A 24105-nucleotide genomic window follows, 5' to 3' on the forward strand; every position below is an offset into this window, starting at 1 on the left:
GCCGCGGGCTGCCCCGGGGACACCGAGCCCCGCCGTGAGCGCGGGGGCTGTGCCTGCAGTTCATTCAGCGCTCGCCGCCTGCGCGGGGACCGGGAGTGGTGTCCGAGTTCCAGGGTTTGCCTTGGACGTGGTGCATGCCCACAGCTGGGAGCGCTGCCGAGAGTAGAATTTGTGTCACGCTTGTCTCTGCTGTCATGCTGCCAACCCGGAGAGCACGCACAACGTTCAGCCCAGCTCTCACTGCCTGTAATGCTCTTTGAATCTCCAGCAAGTGGTTGGTCTGGAACATTCTCAGCACAGCAAAGGGCCCCAGAGCATTCAGCTCGCTCTGGTGGTTCCCTAGTGGTGTGACAGTGGCTGGCAGGGACGCTTGGTGTCACAGCTCCATCCTGGCAGAGGTGCCCTGTGCCAAAAGCTCACAGGGATTGTTCCTGGAGGGCCGTAGTTCTGCTGCTGGCACCGTGGATTTGGGAAGGGAGTGCATAGGTCTCATAAAAAAAGTGTTTTCTTCATGGGGGATTAAATGCTGACAGCACAGGGCAGGTCACAGGGGGGATGGGGCTCTGAGCAGCCTAGTCTAGTGGAAGGTTCCCTGCCCCTGGCAAGGGGGGGAACTAGATGATCCTTAAAGTCCCTTCCAACCCAGACCATTCCATGATTCTGCATGCACACCTGGTAAAACTAAATGGGACAATAGACCCATGGCTGCCCAGACCATTCCATGATTAGATTGGGAACTGGCTTTAAGCTGTGGAAAGGCTGTGAGTTCTGCCCTCTCTAAAGTGGCTTTGTTTGTACCCTTATCCCGGGTTCTACCACCCTTTTCTGGAGAAGAGGCAGCTAAAAGGTTTCATTGTTTGTCTGAGGTTTTCAAAGGAAGTAAAAGATAGTAAAAACTGATAGTAAAGCTTTTCTGTCACACAGACTTACTGGGCCTGCTGTGCAGCAACAGCTGTGACACATTTGCACTGTGAGAAAGCCCAAACTGTGTGACCTGCTCAGGTGGGGCAAAGCAGCGTTGGCACCTGCTTAATTCTGCATTGAGGTGCTATGTGGATTACATGTTCAGTAGTGGGGGCAGAGGAGTGGCTGCAGAACAGCAGCCTGTAAGAGATGTCATTCCTTGGACTGCTGTTGTTCTGTCTGACTCTGTTTTGTTTTGTTGCTTTTCTTTCAGGCTGCAGAGCTGCGAGCTTACCTGAAATCCAAAGGGGCAGAAATCTCTGAGGAGAACGCTGAGGGTGGACTCCATGTGGACCTGGCACAGATTATTGAAGTGTGTGACGTGTGCCTGAAGGAGGATGACAAAGGTTGGGTTTGCATCTTTAAGTCCTGCTGGTTCTGCTAGATGTATCTCCGTCGGTGGTTTCAAACAGGAGCAGCTGGCAGAGCTTAGAAGTGGCTTGTGTGTTAACACATGTATCTTCATCAAGCTGGAAGTGCTCATTTCCATCATTGCCATGGAAAATTTGCATGGACTCTGCCCCTCCCTGCTCCAAGCACCCAGTGCCCTTTGAAGAAGTCAGAAGTGGAGCCAGACTGCACTTGTAATGAGGGCAGAGAGAGTTGTATGCAAAATGGGCTTTTCTCTCTGAAATAAAAGTATGGTACAAACAATGATCCTGTAAAAATGTCAGTAAGGCTTCCTGTCAGTAATGGCTGTGATGCTGCAGGTGAAGGAAAACCCCACTAACGACAAAGATTAGTCCTGACATCTGTCTGTAGAAGTTTTAAGTCCTAAACATGAATTGATTTTTATTGTCTGAAAGCACTAGGATTTTCAGGAGTCAGCAACTTGTTGAGCTAGGACTGTAAATCCTTAGACACTGCACTAATATGTCTTAATGACACTGCAGTAGCCTTCAGTGATCTTCCTGTGCCTGCTGTGCTCTGTGCCAACATACACATTCCACCTAAAACTTACATGTAAAAAGTCAATGGGTAATATGTGTTGTTTGAAAGGTTCCTTGTTTGCCTTTTCCTGTAGGCAAATGAACAGGGAATACTGGAGTAGTTATTGCTCTGCTTTTTGATGCTCAGATATCATTTCAAGGAACAAATAGTATTTTCCATGTGTAGTGAATTCTGTTCCTGGCCTTTGGGTGACTGGTACTTGGGCAGGCTGAAAAGAACACACAAAACCTGTTTGGTTTGGTGTGGAAAGGATGGAACACTGCACTTCAAACAGGACCTGGGCAGGATTTTGGTTACACTTCTTTGTTCTTGCAGGCATTTTCCCTCTGGTCTGGGTATCCCTTGTGCTCCTGGTGAAATGTCTTACTGTGCTTGAGCACTAGGTGTTAGTATTCTCACTGTGGAACTGTGGGCAGTTTTCTGGATGTGCAGGAAGGAAGCACTGTGTTTAAAAATCAAAACCTGAAGTTCCTCTGATTTCTGAGAATTCAGAGCAAGCGTGATATCAAACACCACATTCTGTGTTGACCTTAGGAGCATAATTCTTGCCTTACATGGAGATGTGTTGGCGTAAAACCACCTGAGCCAAATCTCTGATGAATACCCAGGTTGGTTAGCTTGGTGTTTTCTCTCTTTGATGGCTCTTGCTGGTGCAAAATAATCATTCTTATCAGAAGTAAGTCTCCAACACTAACTAGCTACTGGTGATTGCAGCTTTCAACAGCTGTGTGTTTTGTTTTATGCAGATGTGGAGAGTGTGATGAACAGTGTAGTCTCTCTGCTGCTCATCCTGGAGCCTGACAAACAGGAAGCACTGATTGAAAACCTGTGTGAGAAGCTGGTGAAATTCCGGGAGGGAGAGCGTCCTTCTCTGAGGCTGCAGCTGTGAGTGTTGTGCAGGGGAGAGTGGGGCCATGGTGCCCTGCAAAGTCACTGTGCCCCTAAAGAGGAGGGATCATCTTGTATATCTTTAAATCAAAGCATGGAGTATCTGTCCCTGTTGCAGGAAATGCACTTTTTTCACCTTCCTTTCCCCTATCATAAAATAGAAGCACCAATATGTTTTTGAGTTGAGTATTACAGATGTAAAATTAAAATGCACAGTTTTCAGTTTGTTTGCTGAAAGCAGTGAGAGAACTGGAAGCTGTTACAACTCATGACAGACATAAGGTGTTGTCCTGGGTTTTGTACCAGCATTTGTGTGCAGTCCAGTAATGCTTAGTGAAATCTCTTTTAACTCTGTTGTTTTGTGGTCTAGCCTGAGCAATCTCTTCCATGGCATGGATAAGAACACTCCTGTGAGGTACACAGTGTACTGCAGCCTTCTCAAAGTGGCCTCATCCTGTGGTGCCATCCAGTACATTCCAACAGAACTAGATCAGGTAATTAACATGGTGCTTTGAGTTTTGGTCTTTGAGATGCAACACTGGCAGATCCAGTGACTGTTAGTCACAGTTGATACAGACTGTCTTCTATAAACTGCCAGAGCCTAGTGAAGTTGCCATCAAGAGGGTTAGAGGGGTGCAACACCTCTCCTGTGTGAAAAGGCTGAGAGAATTGGGATTGTTCAGCCTGGAGAAGAGAAAGCTCCAAGGTGCCCTTATTGCAGCCTTACAGTAGTTTAAACGAGGCTTCTATAAAAGAGGAAAAGTGACTTTTGACATGGGTAAATATTGATAGGACATAGAGTAACATTTTTAAACTAAAAGAGGACAGATTTGGGCTTCAGATGTTGAGAAATTCTCAGCTGTGAGAGTGGTGAAGGACTGAACAGGTTGCCCAGAGAACCTTTCCAACCCAAACCATTCTGTGATTCTAAACAAGAAATGCCAAACACAAGAATTTGTCCTGTAAAGGCCTCTCTGCAGAACCTGAGTGAAGTTGCCATTTGTTCTTTGTGTCTGATGCTGGTCACAGTTAGATGTGTCTGATTCCTGTGATAGAAATCGGAGTGAGAAGCATTGATCAGGAGTGAGGAGTCCAGTTCTCATCCCTTGCTCTGGAATCAGAGGGTATTAGAATCTCTCATCCTTATTTAGGAAGTAACATGGAGAGCACAGACCTTAGGCTTCTCACAGGAAAACTTCCAGGTGCTCCATGGGGAGCCTGAGAGTCAGAGTACCTAAAAGAAGAATCTTTGTGCAAGATATTTTCAGTCTTTTTCTGCTTGGGAGAACATGAGAAATATTAAAAGTGTTATTTTAGTCTTTTCCTCAGTGGTTTCTTTTTCACTTGTATTTACCTAGGTCCGAAAATGGATTTCTGACTGGAATCTGGCCACAGAGAAAAAACATACTCTTCTGAGACTGCTTTATGATGTCCTAGTAGACTGCAAGAAAAGGTATAGAAAACAAGTCACAGGTGCTAGATAACTGTGTGGTTTGAGTTGGTGTACTACTACAGGTGATCTGGAGGGAAAGTATTTCTCACAACACTTGTAAAATCAATCTGTACTGATAGATCAATCCAAATACACTTGTGGGTTTTTTAAACTGTTTGTAAGCACTCTGACAGGAAACCAGTGTTCCCAAGAATATTGAAGTTAGTCCTGAATGAGCTGCAAACCACAGACTCCCAAAACAAAGCTGTTCCTTCCTATAATTGCTAATCTCAGAGCATTGTAGTGTTATGCCAAGTTTATTATTTAATGACACTTTGGACATTTTAGTGCATGGCAGTGCTATCTCTTACCTAATGATATGGGGAGGCTTATCAATCACAGCTAACAGAATCAGTCTTTTTGTGTAAACATTACCTTTAGGACAGAGCTCTCCACCAGTCATGGAAATTAATGTCCACAGAATACCTGCTTGGCCATTTTGAATTATTAGCCTGGAGCATAGGAAGCATCTTTGATCTAACAAACTTGGCAGACCACTGTCTTCTGGCATGGAAAGTAATCCTGTGTGTATCGTGCCTGTAAATTAATGCAAGTCTTAACCAAGAGCTGTCACCAGTTTATCTTGCAGTGTGATATGGTATATTGACTGCTTTGGCCAGGGCTGCAGAGATGGGATGGTATCCAATGGTTTCAGCATGTAGCTCCACAGCAGCCTATCTAACCATGCCTGCAGCAGGAGTGGGGCTGTGGTGTGGGTGTTGCTTCCCCTGCCATTCCCTTTAACTCTGTTTTCTGGGTCAGTATTCTGAGGTGGTTTGATTCCCTCTGCCATTCCCTTTCACTCTGTTTTCTGAGTCAGTATTCTGAGGTGGTTTGATTCCCATAGTGAGGCAACCCCAGGGCCTCTCCTCTCCTGGGTCACACTGGTGCCAGACCTGCACTTGTGTTCTCTGCACATGCATAGCCTTGTCCTGCTGCAGAAAGTTCTGTCCTGAGCTCCTCATTCCTGCCCTGTCCCCTCCAGCTGAGTGTGTTTGTAGGCATTTGTGCAGCTGCATGGTGGGTTGGGCTGGGGATGTGACCTTGTCAGGGTTATAAAAGGCAAGTGTGAAGCTGTCATAGCAGGAGAAGAGTTCCTTCTGTCGGAGAGTTGGCTTGTTCTGGCCTGCTGAAACTGTAGCCTGGAAATGCTGCATCAGCATAGCAGGATCATTTTTAACTAACCTCAGTTTAGGGATGATTAATTCTCCTGGATTAGGTGCACTGTGAGCTGCATTACTGGTCATTCCTGTTACTAACAGTGAGGTGCTTTGGTGTGGATAGTACTGTGAGACAGATTTCAGGTGGTGAAAATAAGCTCAGAAATGTTAATCACAGATCTTACCCGTGGCTTAATGCTCACTTTGTTTCAGAAGTTTTACACTGATAGGCTGTAACAGTCCTACCCCTTTAAACACCAGTTCTAACCACCTAGCACCCTATTGATTTATTGTGGGGTTTTAACTAGCTTAATTCCCAGACTTAAAAGCCAATTACTTCAGGTAGCCTCGCCATCAAATCAGTGGGTCTAGTTTTTGTTTCCACTGCTACCAGTAGCCTTGCTACTAAATGGTGTTTGCTTCCTAATCCTAGGTGATATTTTTAAGTAAGGCATTAAAACCCTCCACAGACCCTGTAAGACACTAGTCCTGCACTCTCCTTACCATGGGTTGCAGCAAGCTGTGCACTGAACTGCGCAGTGTCTCAGAGCACTTGCACTTCTCTCCAGAAAAGAAAACAAGAAGTGACCCTGGCACCTTTGACCTGGTTCACTCTCCTGGATCAGTGGGCAGTGTTTGCAATAGTATGGGAAACTCACAGCAGCATTCCAGCTGTGGCACTCAGGAATGTTGCTCTGTCTAGCACTATGGGAAGATAAGTGGGAACTGAAAAGTAAGTAATAAAAAATTATACCTCAGTTACCATGTTGATTTATAATCAAGGGAAAAGAAATGCATTGTCAAAAACAATTGAATTTGATTTTTTTGTTTGTGTTTTGACTTTGCTTGCAGTGGCAGAAGAGCTGGTTTTCTATAGCTAATAGACTTCCCCCAGTGGATAAATTGTTAGCTAACAGATTGGTAGCTTCTGAATAGTAGATGATGCAGGTGTTGTATGGTGTCCCTTTCCTCATGGTGATTTGTTACACCAAATTTTTTCCAGTCACTTTCTGGTTGAAGTTTCTTCTTTCTGACAATCTGATTTTTATATTGCCCATGATCAGCTGAACTCAGATGGGTGGTGGTGGCTGGAAAACAGATAGCTGCTGTGGCTCATTTCTGAGATCTGTGTTTGGTAGCTAAACTTTGCCAGAGATCAGTTACATTCCCTGTTGCCTGTGCTCCTTACCATAAAGGTTCTGCAGAAGAGTTGTTTTAGCAGACTCAGCTGCTTTAGTCTTCAGCATTTTCCTGGTGATGTTGGTATGAAATTGCAAGGTAGCACAACCTGTTTCCTTTCCAAGTTCCAGCTGAGTTTTGCAGTGTGCAGCCAGAGTTGAGTGCTGCTGGGAGGCTCTGCCAGGGCTGGCCTGACACAGCTTCCAGCTGGGCTGTGCCAGTGGCCTGGCAGGACTCACAGCAGCATTAGTCCTGCCCAAGTTCAATTCAAACAGGTCTGGCAAGTCTGGTTATTAATACCTGTAGCAGAAAGCTCAGCATGTCAGGCACCTGCAAAGTAATTGTTTCATTTAATTTTAGTTCTATTTAATATCCTCTAATGTTGACTCAGTCATTACATCTGACAAAGTGTCTGAATGTTCTGTTGCGGGTTTTTTCCTTCCTTTTATCTACCATCACTTTTCAGTTCTCACTGGCTTTATGGCAAGTTGCACATCTAGACTGGCAAGTGGAGCCCAGAGCATTTGTGCAAGCTGTATTTGCATCTTAGGTGAGACACATTTAGCCATGAGCTTTGGTAAAATAGTGACCTGTGTTAGTGCTTTAAGCATTCTAATTTAAGGTAGTATCTGGCACTGAGTGGAATGGATAAGATTAAAGGCATGCCATGTTTGCTGAGGCTCACAGGAACTTAGTACAGAAAGTTTGGGGGTAATTGTCTTGTAGGATTCTGATGTTTCATAGAAATACAAGTGAAAGATTCCACTCCTTCCCTACTTCAAAAAAAACCCACAAAAATGATGGGGGATTGCAGATAGTATTTGAAATGAGTTAAGTGATTGTTCTCAGTTTTTGCTCCTAGGAAAAGGGGTAGGAGAAGAACAGTTCCAGAAATCTGTGCCACAGCTCTGAAGTGTAGAAGAACAACTGTTGTATTGAACATGGAGCCTTGTACTGTTGGGTTGAATAGCACATGAGCTGAGCCTCGTTGTTTAAATGTCTGTGTAGTCTGTCCTGTGTTAGACCAATCCTTTGTCTCCACTAGAACATCTAGTGTTGAGTTCAATATTCCACCAGTGCAGAAATCACGGTCTGCACAGACTGATTTACATGCAAATGCTTCTCTCATACATGAAGCTGTCTGCATTATTTTTTTTCACTGATACAGAGCTGTCAGTTCCTCTACATCAATAGCAGTTGCCACGTCAGAACTTAAGCTGACCTCTTTAATGCTTTCATTCAAGCTTACATCCCTGAACGTGGTTCTGGAACTTCTGGGCCTTTGGAAAATTCCCCTGCCTTGGGCACAGACTCTTCACTCAATAGATATCCACGTTACATGTGGTGTTGCTGGTTGCCCATGGTGTCTTCATATTTGCACTGCACAGCTCTGAGATCTGGTGAACTCTCAAAGAGGACAAACCTCACCCTAAAGAGTGGTTGTCAAACAGTATAGGGAGCTTTGAAATACCCAAAATAATAATAAATACCCATATAAAGATAGTGTTGTACTACAGAAACCACTCAGACCTGTGCTGCTGTATGAAACCTCTGTCACAGCACAGAGTGTCCTGGGACTGTTGTTGCTTTGTTCCTTCCCCTTGCAGTTTATGCTGTTAACTTCAGTAATTAATGCACATCGAAACTTTTTTCCTGCAGTTTGTTGTTTTAAGGAAAATTGTCTATGCTTTTAGACCACATGGGAGAATTTGTTGTGTCTGGGAATGAGCTACTTTGAGGAAAGAGCTTAGCTTTACACTGAAACTCCCTGTTCTTTGGAGAATAGAATCCAACCTTCCCTGAAATGCAGTAGAAGGCAGCAGCAGTTGCTGTGCTTGCTGCTGCTCACAGCTGTGAGGTGGCAGTAAATCCAAACCTGGGTGAGTGGTGTCAGAGCTGCTTTGCACTGACACTGATGCTGTTTACAAAAGGCTCAGGGTAGACAAGGTTTGCTCAGGTTTCTCAGTGTGAATTGTTTTTCCAAAAGCTGTGTCAGAGCTGTGTTGCTGCACAGCACCTGAGCCAGTGGAATTGCTGCCTGAGGAACTTTGGCAGTAACATGAACAGCTCTTGCTCTGAGTACTCAGAGAGAATCTGTGAAGGAAGAAAGCAGCTTTTATATAGTCATTTTCCTGACCATAAATATTATTTAAGAGATGCCATTTTACATTTGAAATAAACTTTGCAGTGCTACTTATTGTGCAGTGATTAAATCCAGATGTGCATAAGAGGAGCATTCTAGTGAACCATACAAAGCTGTTCCTAGCTCAGAAAGCAGGTAATTTATCAATTTAAGAGAATGAAATGAAGGGTGAAGATAAACATTTTGTAGGACAAGAATTGAAAGAATACATCTAGTTAATTTGTTCTCTCTGCTAGAATTAAAATGGATCATCTACATCTTTTTCAAGTGTAATTTAATGTGACCTATGACATCATAATGGAATTATTCAAATATTTGAGTGTCTTGTTTGAACTGTTTTTTTCAGCAACCCTGAGGTAACTTTATTTTTTTTCCTCTAGTGACACTGCAGCAAAAGTAATGGTGGAGCTCCTGGGGAGTTACACAGAGGACAATGCTTCTCAGGCTAGAGTGGATGCTCACAGGTAATCCTGACTTCCCAGTTTCTCTACAAGTGGCTGTTCCTCAGTTGACAAATTGTTTTGATCACCTTAGTGTTAGAAGTATGAAATTGCCTGGCAGGCAAAGGCCTTGTGTTCTTTGCTCTAGCTTTGCTGACTCAAACAAGGGTTTATCTGAGCAGTCTGCAGGAGATTTGCTCATTTCTAGGCAGATTCAGGTTGGGCTTTTCTCTGGTTTATGTCATGTATTCAACTCTAATTAATCTTCCTAAACAACTTAATGCCATGAAGTTTTAGGAGGACAGTAAAAATACCTCTAGGAATGAAGGCTGAGCTGGAATTAAATGCATAGATGGAAACAGTAGGGTGATCTGCGGTCTTAGCACCTGGCAGGTTTCATTGGGGATCCTGGGCAAATTACTTAGTTGCTTTCTGTGCCATGTTTTTTCCATCTGGAAAATGAAGATTAAAATTGGAATGTGACTTGTTGACATTGAGGAGTAGTTGAAAACCCTTGGGTGTTGCTAGAAAGCAAAGCACAACAGGTTGAGTTGCACTGGCTCATAAAAAGGTGTGTTGCTGTAAATGTTTTCCTTTCCCAATTAGATGTATTGTCCGAGCACTGAAGGATCCAAATACCTTCCTCTTTGATCATCTTCTTGCCTTAAAACCTGTCAAGTTTTTGGAAGGAGAACTTATTCATGATGTAAGTAACTGTTTTCAGCAAAAAACAGCAGGATGGTTTGATATCTACAGATGTTTTTATGTAAGTGTCTTTTGAAACTGAGTGGAGCAGTGCCCTGTGTCAGTCGCACTGAGCTGCAATGTGCAGTGCTTTTAACGTCCTTAGAGTAAAAAAAACTTGTGAAATGTTTTCCTTTCCCTGTGTCAGTCGCACTGAGCTGCAGTGTGCAGTGCTTTTAACGTCCTTAGAATAAAAAAAACTTGTGAAATGTTTTCCTTTTGAAGTGCAGAAACTGTTACAAGCCCTGCCCTCCCATGAGCTCTGTAGTGAGTCTGAGAAAAGTGAGCTCAGCTCAGACTGTTCACAGTTCTTGACAGTTTGATTTGTGTTCAATACCAGTAGTTTGTGTCTGTCCAACCTGCAGGGGGGAAAACCAAGATGATATTTAAACTGTTCTTATATTTGCTTTTTATCTTCTAGCTTCTGACAATTTTTGTAAGTGCTAAACTCGTATCCTATGTCAAGTTTTATCAAAACAACAAAGACTTCATCGACTCCCTCGGTAAGTTTTCAGATCATTACATTTCTGACTGTTTGTGTGGCTTAAGATGTGGAAGCCACAGAGTGCTGCAGTGTGAACCATATATTGAAACCAAGAAAAATCTGGTAGGAATTTGTAAGGATGGATTAGAGCTTGTAGACTCTAACCTCAGCTAGGTCACAAATGGACCTTCCAACTGTGGTTTGTTCCTCTAGGATCAGCTGCTTTATGGGTTTGGAAGTGTTTTTACCCACTGGATTTTCTCTCAAACCTTTCAGGAGGGGAGTTTTAGTGCATGGATACTCCAGGCTAGGCCAGAGATCACAACTTTATCGAGTAAACCTTCTGTAAATCTCCTAATTTATTTATTTTTATGATTAATAACTGTATAACAGCAAACACTTCTGAGCAGGCAGATAAAAGATGCAAATTGTGTGTGTGTGTCTGTATGTGCTGATGCATTAGACCTAGCAAAGCCACAGTCTGTCCCAGTTAATTTGTTTCATCACATGGAGCAATGTGATGGAATGTTAATGTCAGCACCCTCTTTATTTACACACTGTGGAAAAAAGGAGTAGTAATTAACACTTTGACACTCCCCCGTGGGTGTGTAATTGACTGTTGCAAAGGAGCACTGGTTCATAAGCTATTGCATGCATTAAAATTGCAGTTTTTATATTCCAGCTTTTTAGGACAGGGGTCAGTGACAATGCAGAAATTGCTCAATGATGCAGATTTTTTTATGACTGCATTAAGGTTTTGACATATTGGTAATGAATAAATGTTTCCATAAAAATAGGTTTCTTGGGTTTTTTTTTTTTAATAACTTTGATTTTGAACTGACACTTGAGCAGTGGCTGAATGCTGGTGAGGAAAGGCACAGGTTTGCTAAAACAGCTCAGTGCAGCTTTTTAGCACCTGCATTATTTGGTGTAATGGAGTGTGATACAGTCTGGGAAGAATTACCCTCAGAGCTTTCAGATGGTGCTTTGGGTATTAAAACGATGGAAATATCACTGGGATTTTTGGGTGGATAAAATTTGCAGCAAGTTTTTGGTAGATTGTAAATGTGTATATAGGATAAGTATCTCTTTGTGCCTGACCATCAGTTGTGCAGACCTTTCTCAGGGGAAAGTGGGGTTTGTTTTGTCATTATTTTCATGTCATGACCTAGTTTGCATGAGTCTTTTGCCCACAGAAGTATTTTTTGAAGGTGCTGTTGGACTGGAACCACCTTTCCTGGGTCAGGACCAGACAAACTGGTCTGGAAATGCTCCACAGGTGGCACCAGTTGGGTACAATTTGTGGGTTTATTAATGCTGACAACTTTAGGCCAACAGCAGCATCGTCTGTGTCACCTGCATCGCCCTGACATGGCCACAGTTAATCGGCTACTACCAGCAGTGTTTCCCAGAAAGTTCATCAGCATCTCATTTGCATTTGTTAATTAGGGTTAATGTGTGCTAATTGATTTTTTGCTGCTTGTAGAGTTCCATTGAACCCAGTTAGGTGTAGTTGCTGGTGCTCCTCATTCAGATGAATTATGGTGATCACGTTTTTGTTGAGTCGGTGCCAAATAGGGAACCTGCATCATAATTACAGCTAATTAACACAACATCATGTCCTGCACTAATGTGTTCCCTGTTAGGGTACAGGTGTTATAAATTCCAAACTTAAATATTTACTGAAGCAATGTGAGTGTTTATAATGTCATTCTAAAGCAAAGTGATTGACATCCATTTTAAAGAAAATCCCACTGAACCAGAGTTGGTTCCTTGTGGGATTTGGGATTAAGAACTGCCTGGTGTCATCTCAGTGTCTTCCCCTGGTTGACCTAGATGTTTTTCCAGGAGAATGGTCTCAGATAGAATTTAGGGGTTGGAATAGACCTTACAGATCATCTAGTCCCAACCCCTGCTCTGAGCAGGGACAGCTCCTCACTAGATCTTAGAGGTCTCCTCCAACCTTGATGATTCTGTGATAACTAAACTATCTGTTGTAGCAAAACACAAGGCAGATGCAGGATTTGCTATTTTCCCTCAAAACTACATTTACTAAGGAGAAGTGGAATGTCTTGATGTGAAGTAAATCATAATTTATTGGAAGCTTATACAGTACAAGTAAGATGAAAAGCAAACGGTGGATATGAACTATAATGAAAGAACTCATGGAACTGTTAATACTTTCCCTCAGGTTTGTTGCACGAACACAACATGGCCAAGATGAGGTTGCTGACCTTCATGGGAATGGCTGTGGAGAGCAAGGAGATCTCGTTCGACACGATGCAGCAGGAGCTGCAGATCGGCGCCGACGACGTGGAGGCATTTGTCATTGATGGTAAGAGCTGTGCCTACACCCTCACCCACTGCTGGGGCAGCTCCTTCTCGAGGCTCCTCAGCTCATGTTGAAGGTGCAGAGCAGCACTCAGTTTCATTTCTCTGCTCTTGACAAGACAGCTGCACAACTTCAGGCAGAACTGCTGCCATTTAAATAGTGGTTTTTCTTCCCACTGACAGGAACTGCATCTCATGCAATTCTTTCTAGGACTAATAAATTGTTTGCAGGTTTAATTTGTCATCTGGTTTTGTTTGCTGTCATTGAAACAGGATGTGTTTGTAGGGGAGACAAGTTCATAAAACCTGGACAGGATATTGCTTTAATAGATTGGCACCAAACAATAGGATTTGTGCATGACCTTCCCCTTGTGACATCATTTCACTTTGCTGCCTACTGGGCTGTTCAAACCAACAGCAAAATGTATTGAAGGAGCTGCTCTGTTCTCATGTTTGTGTGGATCTCATTTTGAACAGTTTAATACCTCTGCACTGTCACAAAAACATTGCTCAAAACAGCCTTTTTTCTTTTTTTTTTTTTGCAGCTGTAAAGACAAAGATGGTGTACTGCAAAATAGATCAGACCCAGAGGAAAGTAGTTGTCAGGTAAGACTTAATTCTTCCTAACATTTTGCAGAACTTAGTGTGTTCTAATTATTTCACCTAGAGTTGTAGAATATTTTGACTGGAAGCAAGGGATTGTTGGTAGTTAAATAGTTGCTATTTATCATAATTTTATTAAAGCTCACTGATGTGATTAGCTTATTTAATGGGAGAGTTCTGCTTTCCAGCACATTTCATTTAATGGCCTAACAGTGATGAGAATACTAATGACTGGGGTTGCTTTGAATATTTGGGAAGGCCACAGAATTCTCTGTGCTGATGAAGTGCAGCCTGGAGAAAATAAAAATCTTCCTGTTCCCTGTGACAGTAAAGTCGTGCTTAAGAGGATTCTTAGGTGAGTGTGACATGTAGTAATCATCTCCCACTTTTGTTTCACTCCTCTAGTCACAGCACACATCGGACTTTTGGGAAGCAGCAGTGGCAGCAATTGTATGACACTCTAAACACCTGGAAACAAAACTTGAATCAAGTGAAAAACAGCCTCCTCAGCCTCTCAGACACCTAAGAATTTGGTGTTGGTTTTTTTTTTTTTTACCTAGTAATATCACTATAGATAAATTTTATTCAAAACTTGGACAATTTGTGAATGTTACCAAAACATGTTTGTAATTGGTTTAAAGAAGCTAAATATTCTAAAGTGCAACACAAAAAAATAAAAAGGGCAATAAAACAAACCTGGGAAAATATCTTCTGTTGATTGTCTTACAATGTGAGGATCTTTCTTTGCAGGAGGTGTGGGAAGGGAGGGAGATCAGTCAGAAAAATATATAATTGTAAAGCAAGAGAAAATTTCCTTTTTACCCAAGGGAGGAGAAATATGACCCAGTTGAAGTGAAGCTCTATGAAGGCAGATCTGTAATCACACCTGATGCTTCAGTGGTGACAGAACTTATTGATAGAGTCAGCTATGACAGATAGAGTTAAATAATTTGTCAGTAAAGGGAAGCAGAAGATTCTTCTGTTCTTCTGCCACTTAGAACTGCTGGAAGCTGTTGTAAGTGTTTGTAGAAACCTTTGTGTTCTGAAGCAGTTGGAGCTGAGTGAGCAGTCTGACAGAGAATGAATGGAACTATTTCAGCCAAAGCTGCTGAGGAGCAGAAGCATATGGTGATGTGATCATTTAATCTTACTTAATGTGTATTAAAACCTTAACTTTGGGCAAAGCCAGTAGTGACTTGAATTTGAATCCAGAAACAGAATTAACATTACCAGTAGGGATTGTATCCACCTTTGAACACAAGATGTGTTTATATGCTGCATGAAACATGAAAGTACAGGTACAGACCATATTCTGGAGGAAACCCTCTGCACATCTGGTTTAGGTGAGTGATCTGTGCCCAAAATGCTTCTCATTCCTGGCTCTCACCCTCACTGGCCTTCTTCATACCTTCTTTTTCTTGCTGAATGAAGTCTCTCCAAATTCAGGAGTTTCTCAATCTGTTCTATTTGGTTTTGCATAATGGAGTGCTGAAGAGAAGAGCTGTCCTCGTCCCCGAGTGTGTTTTCACCTCTTGCTGGAGCTGCAGTCACATGAGAAAACTTCTGCTCCTGCTGTGAAGCACTAAATGCTTCTTTCACCTGGCAGAACACAAACAGAGCAGTTGAGAATCCAGTGAGACTCAGGGCCAGAGGTTCAGAGGGTTGGATTTTGCTGAGCAAGGAAATGTGAACAGGAAGATAAATCAGTTGGAAAAACTACATTGAATTTCAAGCATTTGCTTTGTATTTATGTTGAAAACTTTCTAATGCCAAATACACCTTTACAACCCAAACCTCCACGTAAGGTTTAACCCACGAGTACAATTTAAAGAGGATGACCTTGTATTAGAATGCAGATTAGCAAAATAAATAGCTTAATTAAAGAGTTTAATGTTGCAATTGACATTTCTATTGCTGTGCAAGCATTTGATTAACAAAACCCAAAATCATGAGGTTTCTAGTGTTAACTCCCTCTCTGCTTCGCTGTACAGATCAGGAAGCAAACAGCATTAGCACAAGGTCTGGGGTGTTTTTATGGAAAAGGTCTTTTTGTTCTTTTAATGGTTTTAATTACTCTTTGATAGATACTCCACAGGAAAGACAGATGGCAACACAGTAGGGAAACAGCATTTTGCTTGACTAAGGAGTTCTCCACTGGTAATCCAAGGTTGTGTGGCTCTGGGGCAGCACACTCAGGGTAGTTCTCTTGCAAGGACAGCAAAGGGAGGCTTTTCCTTCTGAATTTTAGGCCACCCTGCCCCAGCCAGCTGTAAGACACTATGTCAGGCCCAGCTCTAGCTCAGCACGTGGGTTTTGTGCTGGACTTGCCTTCCCCAGTGCACAAGCATTTCTTACAGTTTGAAATACAAACAACAAAACTCCTGCAAATTGTTCCCTGAGCCTGTTTGTGGCAGTGCCTGAGGCTAATGACACTTCATGTCAGTAGTGACTGTTACCTCCATTTCCACTTCTCTCTTTGACCAACAAAACTTTCAACCTGTTCATTCTTGATGCTGTTTCCCAAGGCCTCAGCTTTTACTCATTTGTGTAACACCATTCTACAACTGCAGCCTAAGAGACATGGACAGGCCCCAAGTCACAGGTTCTTAAATAACTTGGTCCTATCAAGCAGTAAAGAAAACAATGTTTGTTTACTTTTAAACACAACTCTTCCCTTTTTTTTTTTAAGTCCTACTTTTACTGTAGGTGATGATTTTTATTAGGGTACACAATGAACTCTTCCTCCCCTCCCCAACAGACTGCTTAGCATCTGTTTGATTCATATGCTGTGACTTTTTCCTGCTGCTTTCTATCAACCCTAATTGTGAAAAATGGTGCCTTGTTGCCCTTTTGATATTATTTTGGAGATTGACTCAGCCTTAAAGTATCCAGATGCATACAGTGGTACAAATATCTGTGGAATTAGCTCACTGAGGTCTGGTCTGCAATATTTTTAATTGACTTACATGTTCTGTGGGAAAAGAAGAATCATAAAAGGCCTTTGCTGTAGCATTCCATTCCTCACGAGGGTCTCCTTGGGAGTCTTGCTGGATACTGGAAGTATTCAGAGTGTTGGCAGCTCTGTTGGAACTTGTAGAACCTGATTGACAAAAAGGAAATGGTAACTGCAATTTAGTCTCTAGGCACTAATTGTGAAGTAACTAAACTCCTGGTTTACCTCTGATCTTCAAAAAATCAAATATTTTCATTGTAGATCACTGAGTCTCTGTTGGAGGCTTTTTCCCAAAAGGTGGGAGATGGTTCTACTTTGATTAAAAATGTTTAGTATCATTTTCATGTATTAAGGACAAAATAGTGATTTGTAGAAAATGCATTCTAGATATTCTAACTGAATATATTTTAAACACTTTTCCTTTAAACTCACCTTCTGAGAAGGATAAAATGCATAACTAATTGCATCCTAATGTGATATTTCAGGGTGACTTGGAAAGAAAAGACATTCTTAATACAAAGCTTTTGAGACAGTCAAAACCATTTAAAATAAGGAATCTCTCAGTCAGTGGCTTTCTCTAATGTTTCTCTTCCTGATATTCAACCTAACCCTCCCCTGGCAGAGGGAGATATCATAAGGCAGCTCATTAACAACACAAATAATAGTGCTGTTTTATCTACGACTGGATCTCACCCTGCAGTTCCTGCTGGAGTATAACAGACACCACGAGTTGGTCTGAGAGATGCCAACAGCAGTGCAGAATCATAGAATCAACCACATTGGAAAAGACCTCCAAGATCATCAAGTCCAACCCTACCGTGGTCACTAGCCCATGGCACTAAGTGCCACATCCAGTCTCAGCTTGAAAACCTGCAGGGATGGTGAATCCACCACCTCCCTGGGCAGCACATTCCAATGTCTGATCACTCTCTCTGGAAAAAATCTCTTCCTAATATCCAACCTAACCCTCCCCTGGCAGAGCTTGAGTCTGTGCCCTCTTGTCCTGCTGCTGGTTGCCTGGGAGAAGAGACCAACCCCCACCTGACTCCAGCCTCCTGTCAGGGAGTTGCAGAGGGTGATGAGGTCTCCCCTGAGCCTCTTCTTCTCCAGGCTGAACCTGGATATGGAAATATGGTTCCATTTGAGCCCAGGAGTCTTTCACCTCACCACCACCACTAGTGTTTTAGGGACAAAGAGATTTCTGAAACTGAACTCCAAAAAATGGTACATCTGAATAGAGACAGACACAGGCAGGAGACCAAGTACAGGAACAAAACCACCTTTAAAGTCAAATTCATAACAGCAGAACAATGCAAAGAAAGCAGATTGCTGCTTTTCTCACTGCCACTGGCTGCAGAACTGAGGGATGGGAGTCCCTTTGTATGGTCAAGAGGCAAAGCTGCAAACACTACACCAACAAAACCTCACGTAGACACAAACAGCCTGTGCTGTGGGTCCTGCTCTTGTGAAAAACCCCAGAGCACCTAAGGCTCCACTTCTGTACAAACCAGGAGGTTATTTCTCCCAGAGCCTGGAGCTGCTTTTTAAGCCTGCAGAGCACAAGAAGAACAGAATCCCCATCCAAGCTCTGTTTTGAGAAAGGAAGGCACTTATACTATCCTCTACTGTGTCCAGTTCCTGAATCAGAGGAACATCTGTAAATGTCTTGGACTCAGATTACTGTGAAGATAAAAATGATGCTTTTATGACTTTGGAGAAAGATTGAGTTCAGAATGGCTCCTTTAGTAAATAAATATAGGGGTAATCTAGCAGCTAATTTTATTGCAAAACAAGTCTAAAATACAGTTTTTCCCACATTCCAGTAATGATTTGGAAACACACAGGAAAAAGTTCATATTTACTGTTTTGCATACAAAAAAATATTGCTCAGCAAATAATCATCACATGCCAACAGCAGGAGATGTAAAAGCTCCTTGAATACTCTTCAAGCTTGGTGTGTTTTCCAGAACTTCAAAGAGTATAAAGTCCTTTCACACTCAGAAGGTTTTAAGTGTCCATCTGAATTACAGTTGGACAAGAAAATAAAAAGTAAACTATCTCTAGGCCCCACTCAAAGAAGCATCTCCTGGCTCAAGATCTGCCCTGATTTGGATGCAAAATGAGAGCCCCAAATATTTTCCCAAAGCTGCTCAGTGCTTTTCAGACCCACACAGAGCCCTGCTGGAGTTAGAAATGCCTATCAATTCAGTTTGTCACTGCACTTCTCTTCTTTCATAAAGGGAAATATGAGGGGAAAATTATGGCCCAGCTAAATAAGCAAACTAAAGCTGTTTAGTTGCATTTATACTATAAAGAGAGAAATCTCTCCCTCAATTATTTTTGCCATGTAACTGTCAGGTTTGCATTTTTCTACACTAAAGTTAGATACAGAAATTTCACATTTTGGTGATTTTTCTAAGTATATTCAGTACATAGTTCAAAGCAGAAATGTTTATATTTGCTTACCTAGCCCTGTTTCTCCTCTGGCCACATTTTCACTGGGATTCTGGCACTGTGCTTTTGAGAGAACCTTGGTGTTTTCCACTAAGCATGGCAGTTTCTCCTTCTGAAGGGAAGGATCCTTGGGAGCTGAAGTCCATGTCACTTGACCTCTCGTTTGATTTACTCTTAAACAAGAGCTGAAGTCTAAAAAATTGAGGTATACTGGAGTTTTCTCAGCTTTTTTATCTGAGGTTGAAAGATCAAAGGATGACCTTCCACTTACATTTACTAAATTTCCAGATGTTCTCATGGGTAAAGAGCATGATTCTTTCAGGTGACCCTCAGCAAACTTCCTTCCTGGAACTGCACCATCCAGTGAATCTTTTTTCTCTTTTAACAATGTGGTATTTGTTGAATTATTCACCTCCAGGGAGTGCCCATTTTTGATGGAGTGTATCTGAGCTTCATTGTTAACTTTCTGACATGGAATTAGTTCATCTGTACCAGTTCTATCTGCTGGGGGTTTTTTAAGAGCAATTCCAAGACTTTCAGCCTTTATGGCTTCAGCATTCAAAGGAGATGTGTTTGGAGCATTCCCTGTTTGTTTAGTGCTGTCTTGTTCAGGTTGCTTTCTGCACATGTCACCCACATTTGTTCCCCTTTCAATTTTTGAGGGCCATAAATTGCAGGTACCCAAGAGAGACCTGTGGTCACTGTGTTCTTTTGCAGCATCATCACCTCTTGCATTATCAGAGCAAACAGTTGGTAGATTTTGAGCATCAGTTGCTGGAACACCAGTGCTCCCCAGTGCACCAGTTCTGTCTGTGTTTCTGGTGTTGTCATCAGCATTTCTGTCTTCAGCATCTCTATGTGTCACTTTGAAAGGGAGTTTATGTAAACCACTTGGATTTAAGTGTTTTTCTGCTGCATGTAATCCACTATCTACATCGTTGTCACTGCTCAGCAAGCCACATTTTTGGTGTTCAGTTTGAGAATTTTCTTTAGAGTAAGGTAGGATGCCAAAACTTAGCTCCTTAGCTTGCTGGCTGTCTGTACTTCTCTCCAGCTCAGCATTGTCTGTGCAAAGAGCCACTTCAGACTCAGGTTTGGGTGCTGCAGGTGTAACACTTGGGTTGTGTTGGATGGTATTTGATTTTGTATCTGCCTTGGCACAAATTGTTTCATCTGCAGGACTGCACAGTTCTTGCTTGCCAGAGTTGTCCTCCTGACCTGCATTTTGCTTGTAGGCACCTACATCCTCAGTACTGACTGAAAAGCCCTTCTGTGCTTGCCTGTGACTTGCTGCCCAGGGCTCAGTGCTCTCCTGGAGCTTTTCTTCTAAATGTGCATTGGTTTCATCTAGTAACATTCTGTGTGTTGGTCCTAGATTTTCTGCCTCTTTGCACCCAGTGACATCCATTTCTGAGCTCTGTCCTTGGGTAATTAAATCAGTATCTGTGCAGAGGGTATTCCTGGGAGACACCTCCCTTTGCTTTCCTTCACGAGGGCTGGCAACATTAACTTCATCCTTAAAACTGCTTTCAAGAACTTGTAAATCTGTGGAGTAAATGTGTTGCCTGGTTAGTGACTAATAACCCAGAGGTTATTTGGAATCATAGAATCAGCAAGGTTGGAAGAGACCTTTAAGATCATTAAGTCCAACCCATAACCTGTCACTGCTGGAATCCCTTAAACCATATCCTCCAGTGTCAGATCCAGATGCCTCTTAAACACTTAGAATCCTGGAATCAACAGGGTTGGAAGAGACCTCCAAGATCATCCAGTCCAACCCTACCATGGTCACTAGCCCATGGCACTAAGTGCCACATCCAGTCTCAGCTTGAAAACCTCCAGGGATGGTGACTCCACCACCTCCCTGGGCAATACTCCAGTGCCTGAACACCCTCACAGGGAAAATATTTCTCCTGACATCTAATATAATGTTACAGTTTATAATTTCCAAAGAGATGGATTCAAGATTAGTATCGATACTGATTTTTCTTAGCTTCTATCACACACACAAACTATCAAAAGTTCCTGAAGATAAGTATTGCACTATGGTAACTTGCAAAATATTTAGAAACTGATCAACCAGAAAATACATTAACATTCTGTAGATTTTAGCTATGAGTTATAGCTGAAACAGTGCCCAACTGATACCTGACAGACAGTTATTGAACCTTCATTATGGACTTGTGGCATTAGTGCATAATAATGTGAGGCCACATAAAGTTTCAGTTACTACTGCAACTGTACTTGTCTTTATTTTTCAAAGTGGCATTTTTATCTAAGTGGAAACCCAACCTGAAGGAGCTGTTTAAGGGGCTGTGCTCAGACCAGAAGGAACAGGCTGTGTCTGATGGAAGTGCAGTGTCAGTATCAGAAGGGTGTTTTCCCAAAGATCCACCTGAAGGCTCTGAGCATTGATCCCTTAAAACAGGCCCTTTGTAGCTTTGAAATTTCCACTTCTCCTTGCTAGGTTTGAGAGCCTGAGCATTAGAGACTAAATACATTGCCTTTAGGTGGCCTCAAAAATGGCTTGCTGGAGTTGCAAAGTGCTTTGTACAGAAAAGTATTATGTTTATCCACATGAACAGACCTTCACTGTCCTATGCAGCACAACCATCTCAACTTTTTTCATTATTTTATGGCAAAGTCACTGGTTTTGCTTTCAAACACTTGCAGTTCCTCCTAGCCACTGTTCCCTCCTGAACTGGCAAGAAGGAGCCTGAGGGTTACAGCACACACATCTTCCCTAAGGCCCAGGGCAACCTCTGAAGGATGTGCTGTGTGGATTTCTCAGAGATTAGTGCCACTCACACCATGAATTTTACTGCTGTGGTACAAAAACATTTAGTTCAGGATTCAAACAGTCTCTGGTCATCTACTGTCTGTGCAAACATTGACTACTACTTATCTCTGCTATCCAAGTAAGGTTATTACTTGGTTCTATCTGCAGCTCTTCAGTGCTTGAAGAGTGGTCCCTTATGGTGGATTTCTCAGAGATTAGTGCCACTCACACCATGAATTTTACTGCTGTGGTACAAAAACATTTAGTTCAGGATTCAAACAGTCTCTGGTCATCTACTGTCTGTGCAAACATTGACTACTACTTATCTCTGCTATCCAAGTAAGGTTATTACTTGGTTCTATCTGCAGCTCTTCAGTGCTTGAAGAGTGGTCCCTTATGTACTTCAGGTCTCTATCTGCAGTTCCTCAGTGCTTGAAGAGTGGTCCCTTATGGTTTTTACTTCAGGGTCTTCTTCATGTCCACAATTACCATATTTTCTTATTATGGATTGCACAAACTCCTTTTCTTTCTGAATAGCCTGTACTTCACTGTCTTTGGAGTGTTCTTGACCACTCTAGCAGAAGGAGGAACAAAAGATTATACATATTTGAATAATTTACTGCAGTCACTGATTAGATCTAAAGTTCAGGACTTAGGTTTAAAATTCATTTGACAAGTCTGGTGGAAAACAAAGACCATTCACCTGAAGTATAAGAAGTTAATGCAAAAAGAGGGAAAGAAAAGGGAGACTAATACCCTAGAAGAGTGGGAAAGAAATGAGGTCCTGCTATATTCCAGTCCCCAGAGAAAAGTTAGGCAGATTGAGAGAACTTCTCAGAGGAAGGAATATTGTTGTGCATGTGCTGACTGGATCACTCCCTCAGTCTGCTGGCAAAGTTAGTGACCTGCTCAGTAATTACAGGTGGAAAAAACCTGAGGAATTGCTGTTTACACCCGAACACATGTCCACAAACACACACATTAGCTAACAAACCACCCAGAATTTTTAACTTCGTTTCACAGCAAATAAAGCTTATGAATTTGCAATTTCTGACATTCAGTTCCTCTCCCTCCCAAATGACTTTTTAACCCAAATTTGAGTCAAATCCAACAGGAGTAGAAGCTGAGATGTGTCTACTTAAAATCTAAATCACTGATCTACTACTGGACCTGTATTGGTCTTTATTTTTGAAAGCTGCACTCAATAAAGTTCTGTGAAAACTAGGATTTGTTAGTGAAAAAAACAGCCTAATAAAACCCCACTAGAAAAAAGGTGAAAACGAGGATTTGTTAGTGAAAAAACCAGCCTAATAAAACCCCACTAGAAAAAAAAAAAAAAAAAGGGAAAAGAAGATGCATCCTTTATCATCATCAAGTGTTTGGCAGCTGAAGGCAGGAGCACGTGCTGGCTCTTGCCCTAAAGATAGGATATAAAAGTAGGCAGATGTGGGAGGGAGAAGGGATATTGCTTAGTCCATAAAAGATGTGGGAAAAAGCTGAAGATATTTGGGTGCCTGGAGGTGCTGCAGAAGGAAGAGTGGGATGTGGGAGGGAGATAGAGTGCTGTGCTTGGGCACTGGGGGTGTGGGGAGGATAGGGTGTATTGCAAACTGTGGGTAGACAGCACTGGTGAAAAATGAGACTGTTGCAATGGTGGCAGAGTAGGTGGTGTAGAACACGAATCTGCAGGAAACAATTTTCTACAGGGCACAGAAACATCCTGGTGCTCCCAGCGTGGCTGATCTGGGGGAGGGAGGAGTTGTGGTCAATGGAGGAGGGTCCTGAAATACTTTGCCAAATCCATTTGAAGTTTCAGCTTAAATTTCTTTCTCTTTTTATCATCATCTTCCCTGTCACTCTGATTTGGAAATGGCACATATTACATCTTTTACTTTTCTAAGTGTTAAATACATTTTCTTGTTTGCTCTGTCTACCTTGGCATCACATTTTCAAACTGTTTGAATACAAATACCAGAAATTTCCATTTCCTTTCATGCATGCTGTGGCTCTTTTATAATCTTTTGCTTCTGGGAGCTGTTTCTTGAGACAGAAACACCAAACAGCACAATATAACCGTGCACATTGCTCTTTTGTACAGTTATGAAACAGCTACTGCAGTGGAACTCACCACATCTATTGGTGTGGGCTGAGCTGCTGAATGCACCTGAAACAAACAGGATGAAGTGTTCTTAGAAAGGCAGAAAGGTTACATGATTCCTTCCCAGATTTTTCAGATGGGTTGAATAAACCCAGTTTTCAAATACCTAGCAAAACTATTCAACCTGGATTTTGTTTGGCCTGTAAAACCTAACTAAGCAACATACTATAGACTATATACACTATTTCATACTATGAAATTCAAAATCTTTTTGCCTGTAAAACCTAACTAAGCAGCATACTATAGACTATATACACTGTTTCATACTATGAAATTCAAAATCTTTTCAACACCAGATCTTCCTGTGCAGGTACAGACCAAAAAATTACCTCAACCCATTGCTAGGTGTAGCTCTGTTCTCTAATGGTGTTCAGCTGTGGCAC

At 42.1% G+C, this 24105-nt stretch overlaps 2 protein-coding genes across 2 annotated transcripts in view; one reads left to right on the forward strand and one right to left on the reverse strand.

Moving 5' to 3' along the window:
- Positions 1-1177: 1177 nt before the first annotated feature.
- On the forward strand, positions 1178-14045 carry EIF3M (eukaryotic translation initiation factor 3, subunit M; the record flags this gene model as incomplete). The annotated part of the gene is made up of 10 exons (XM_009072940.1): positions 1178-1310; positions 2661-2799; positions 3173-3296; positions 4161-4255; positions 9157-9240; positions 9823-9922; positions 10382-10463; positions 12636-12779; positions 13321-13381; positions 13784-14045. Coding segments are annotated over 10 exons (1083 nt in total), but the record flags the coding sequence as incomplete, so codon positions are not given.
- Positions 14046-14767: 722 nt separating this feature from the next.
- Positions 14768-24105, reverse strand: part of CCDC73 (coiled-coil domain containing 73) — a 42542-nt gene continuing 33204 nt past the window's right edge. Inside the window, 5 exon segments of the mRNA XM_009072941.1 lie at positions 14768-14977; positions 16345-16478; positions 18798-20330; positions 21967-22138; positions 23693-23728. Coding sequence (XP_009071189.1) covers positions 14768-14977; positions 16345-16478; positions 18798-20330; positions 21967-22138; positions 23693-23728 — 2085 coding nt within the window.

Source organism: Acanthisitta chloris, unplaced genomic scaffold, assembly GCF_000695815.1.
Source record: "Acanthisitta chloris isolate BGI_N310 unplaced genomic scaffold, ASM69581v1 scaffold3554, whole genome shotgun sequence".
Lineage (NCBI taxonomy): Eukaryota > Metazoa > Chordata > Aves > Passeriformes > Acanthisittidae > Acanthisitta > Acanthisitta chloris.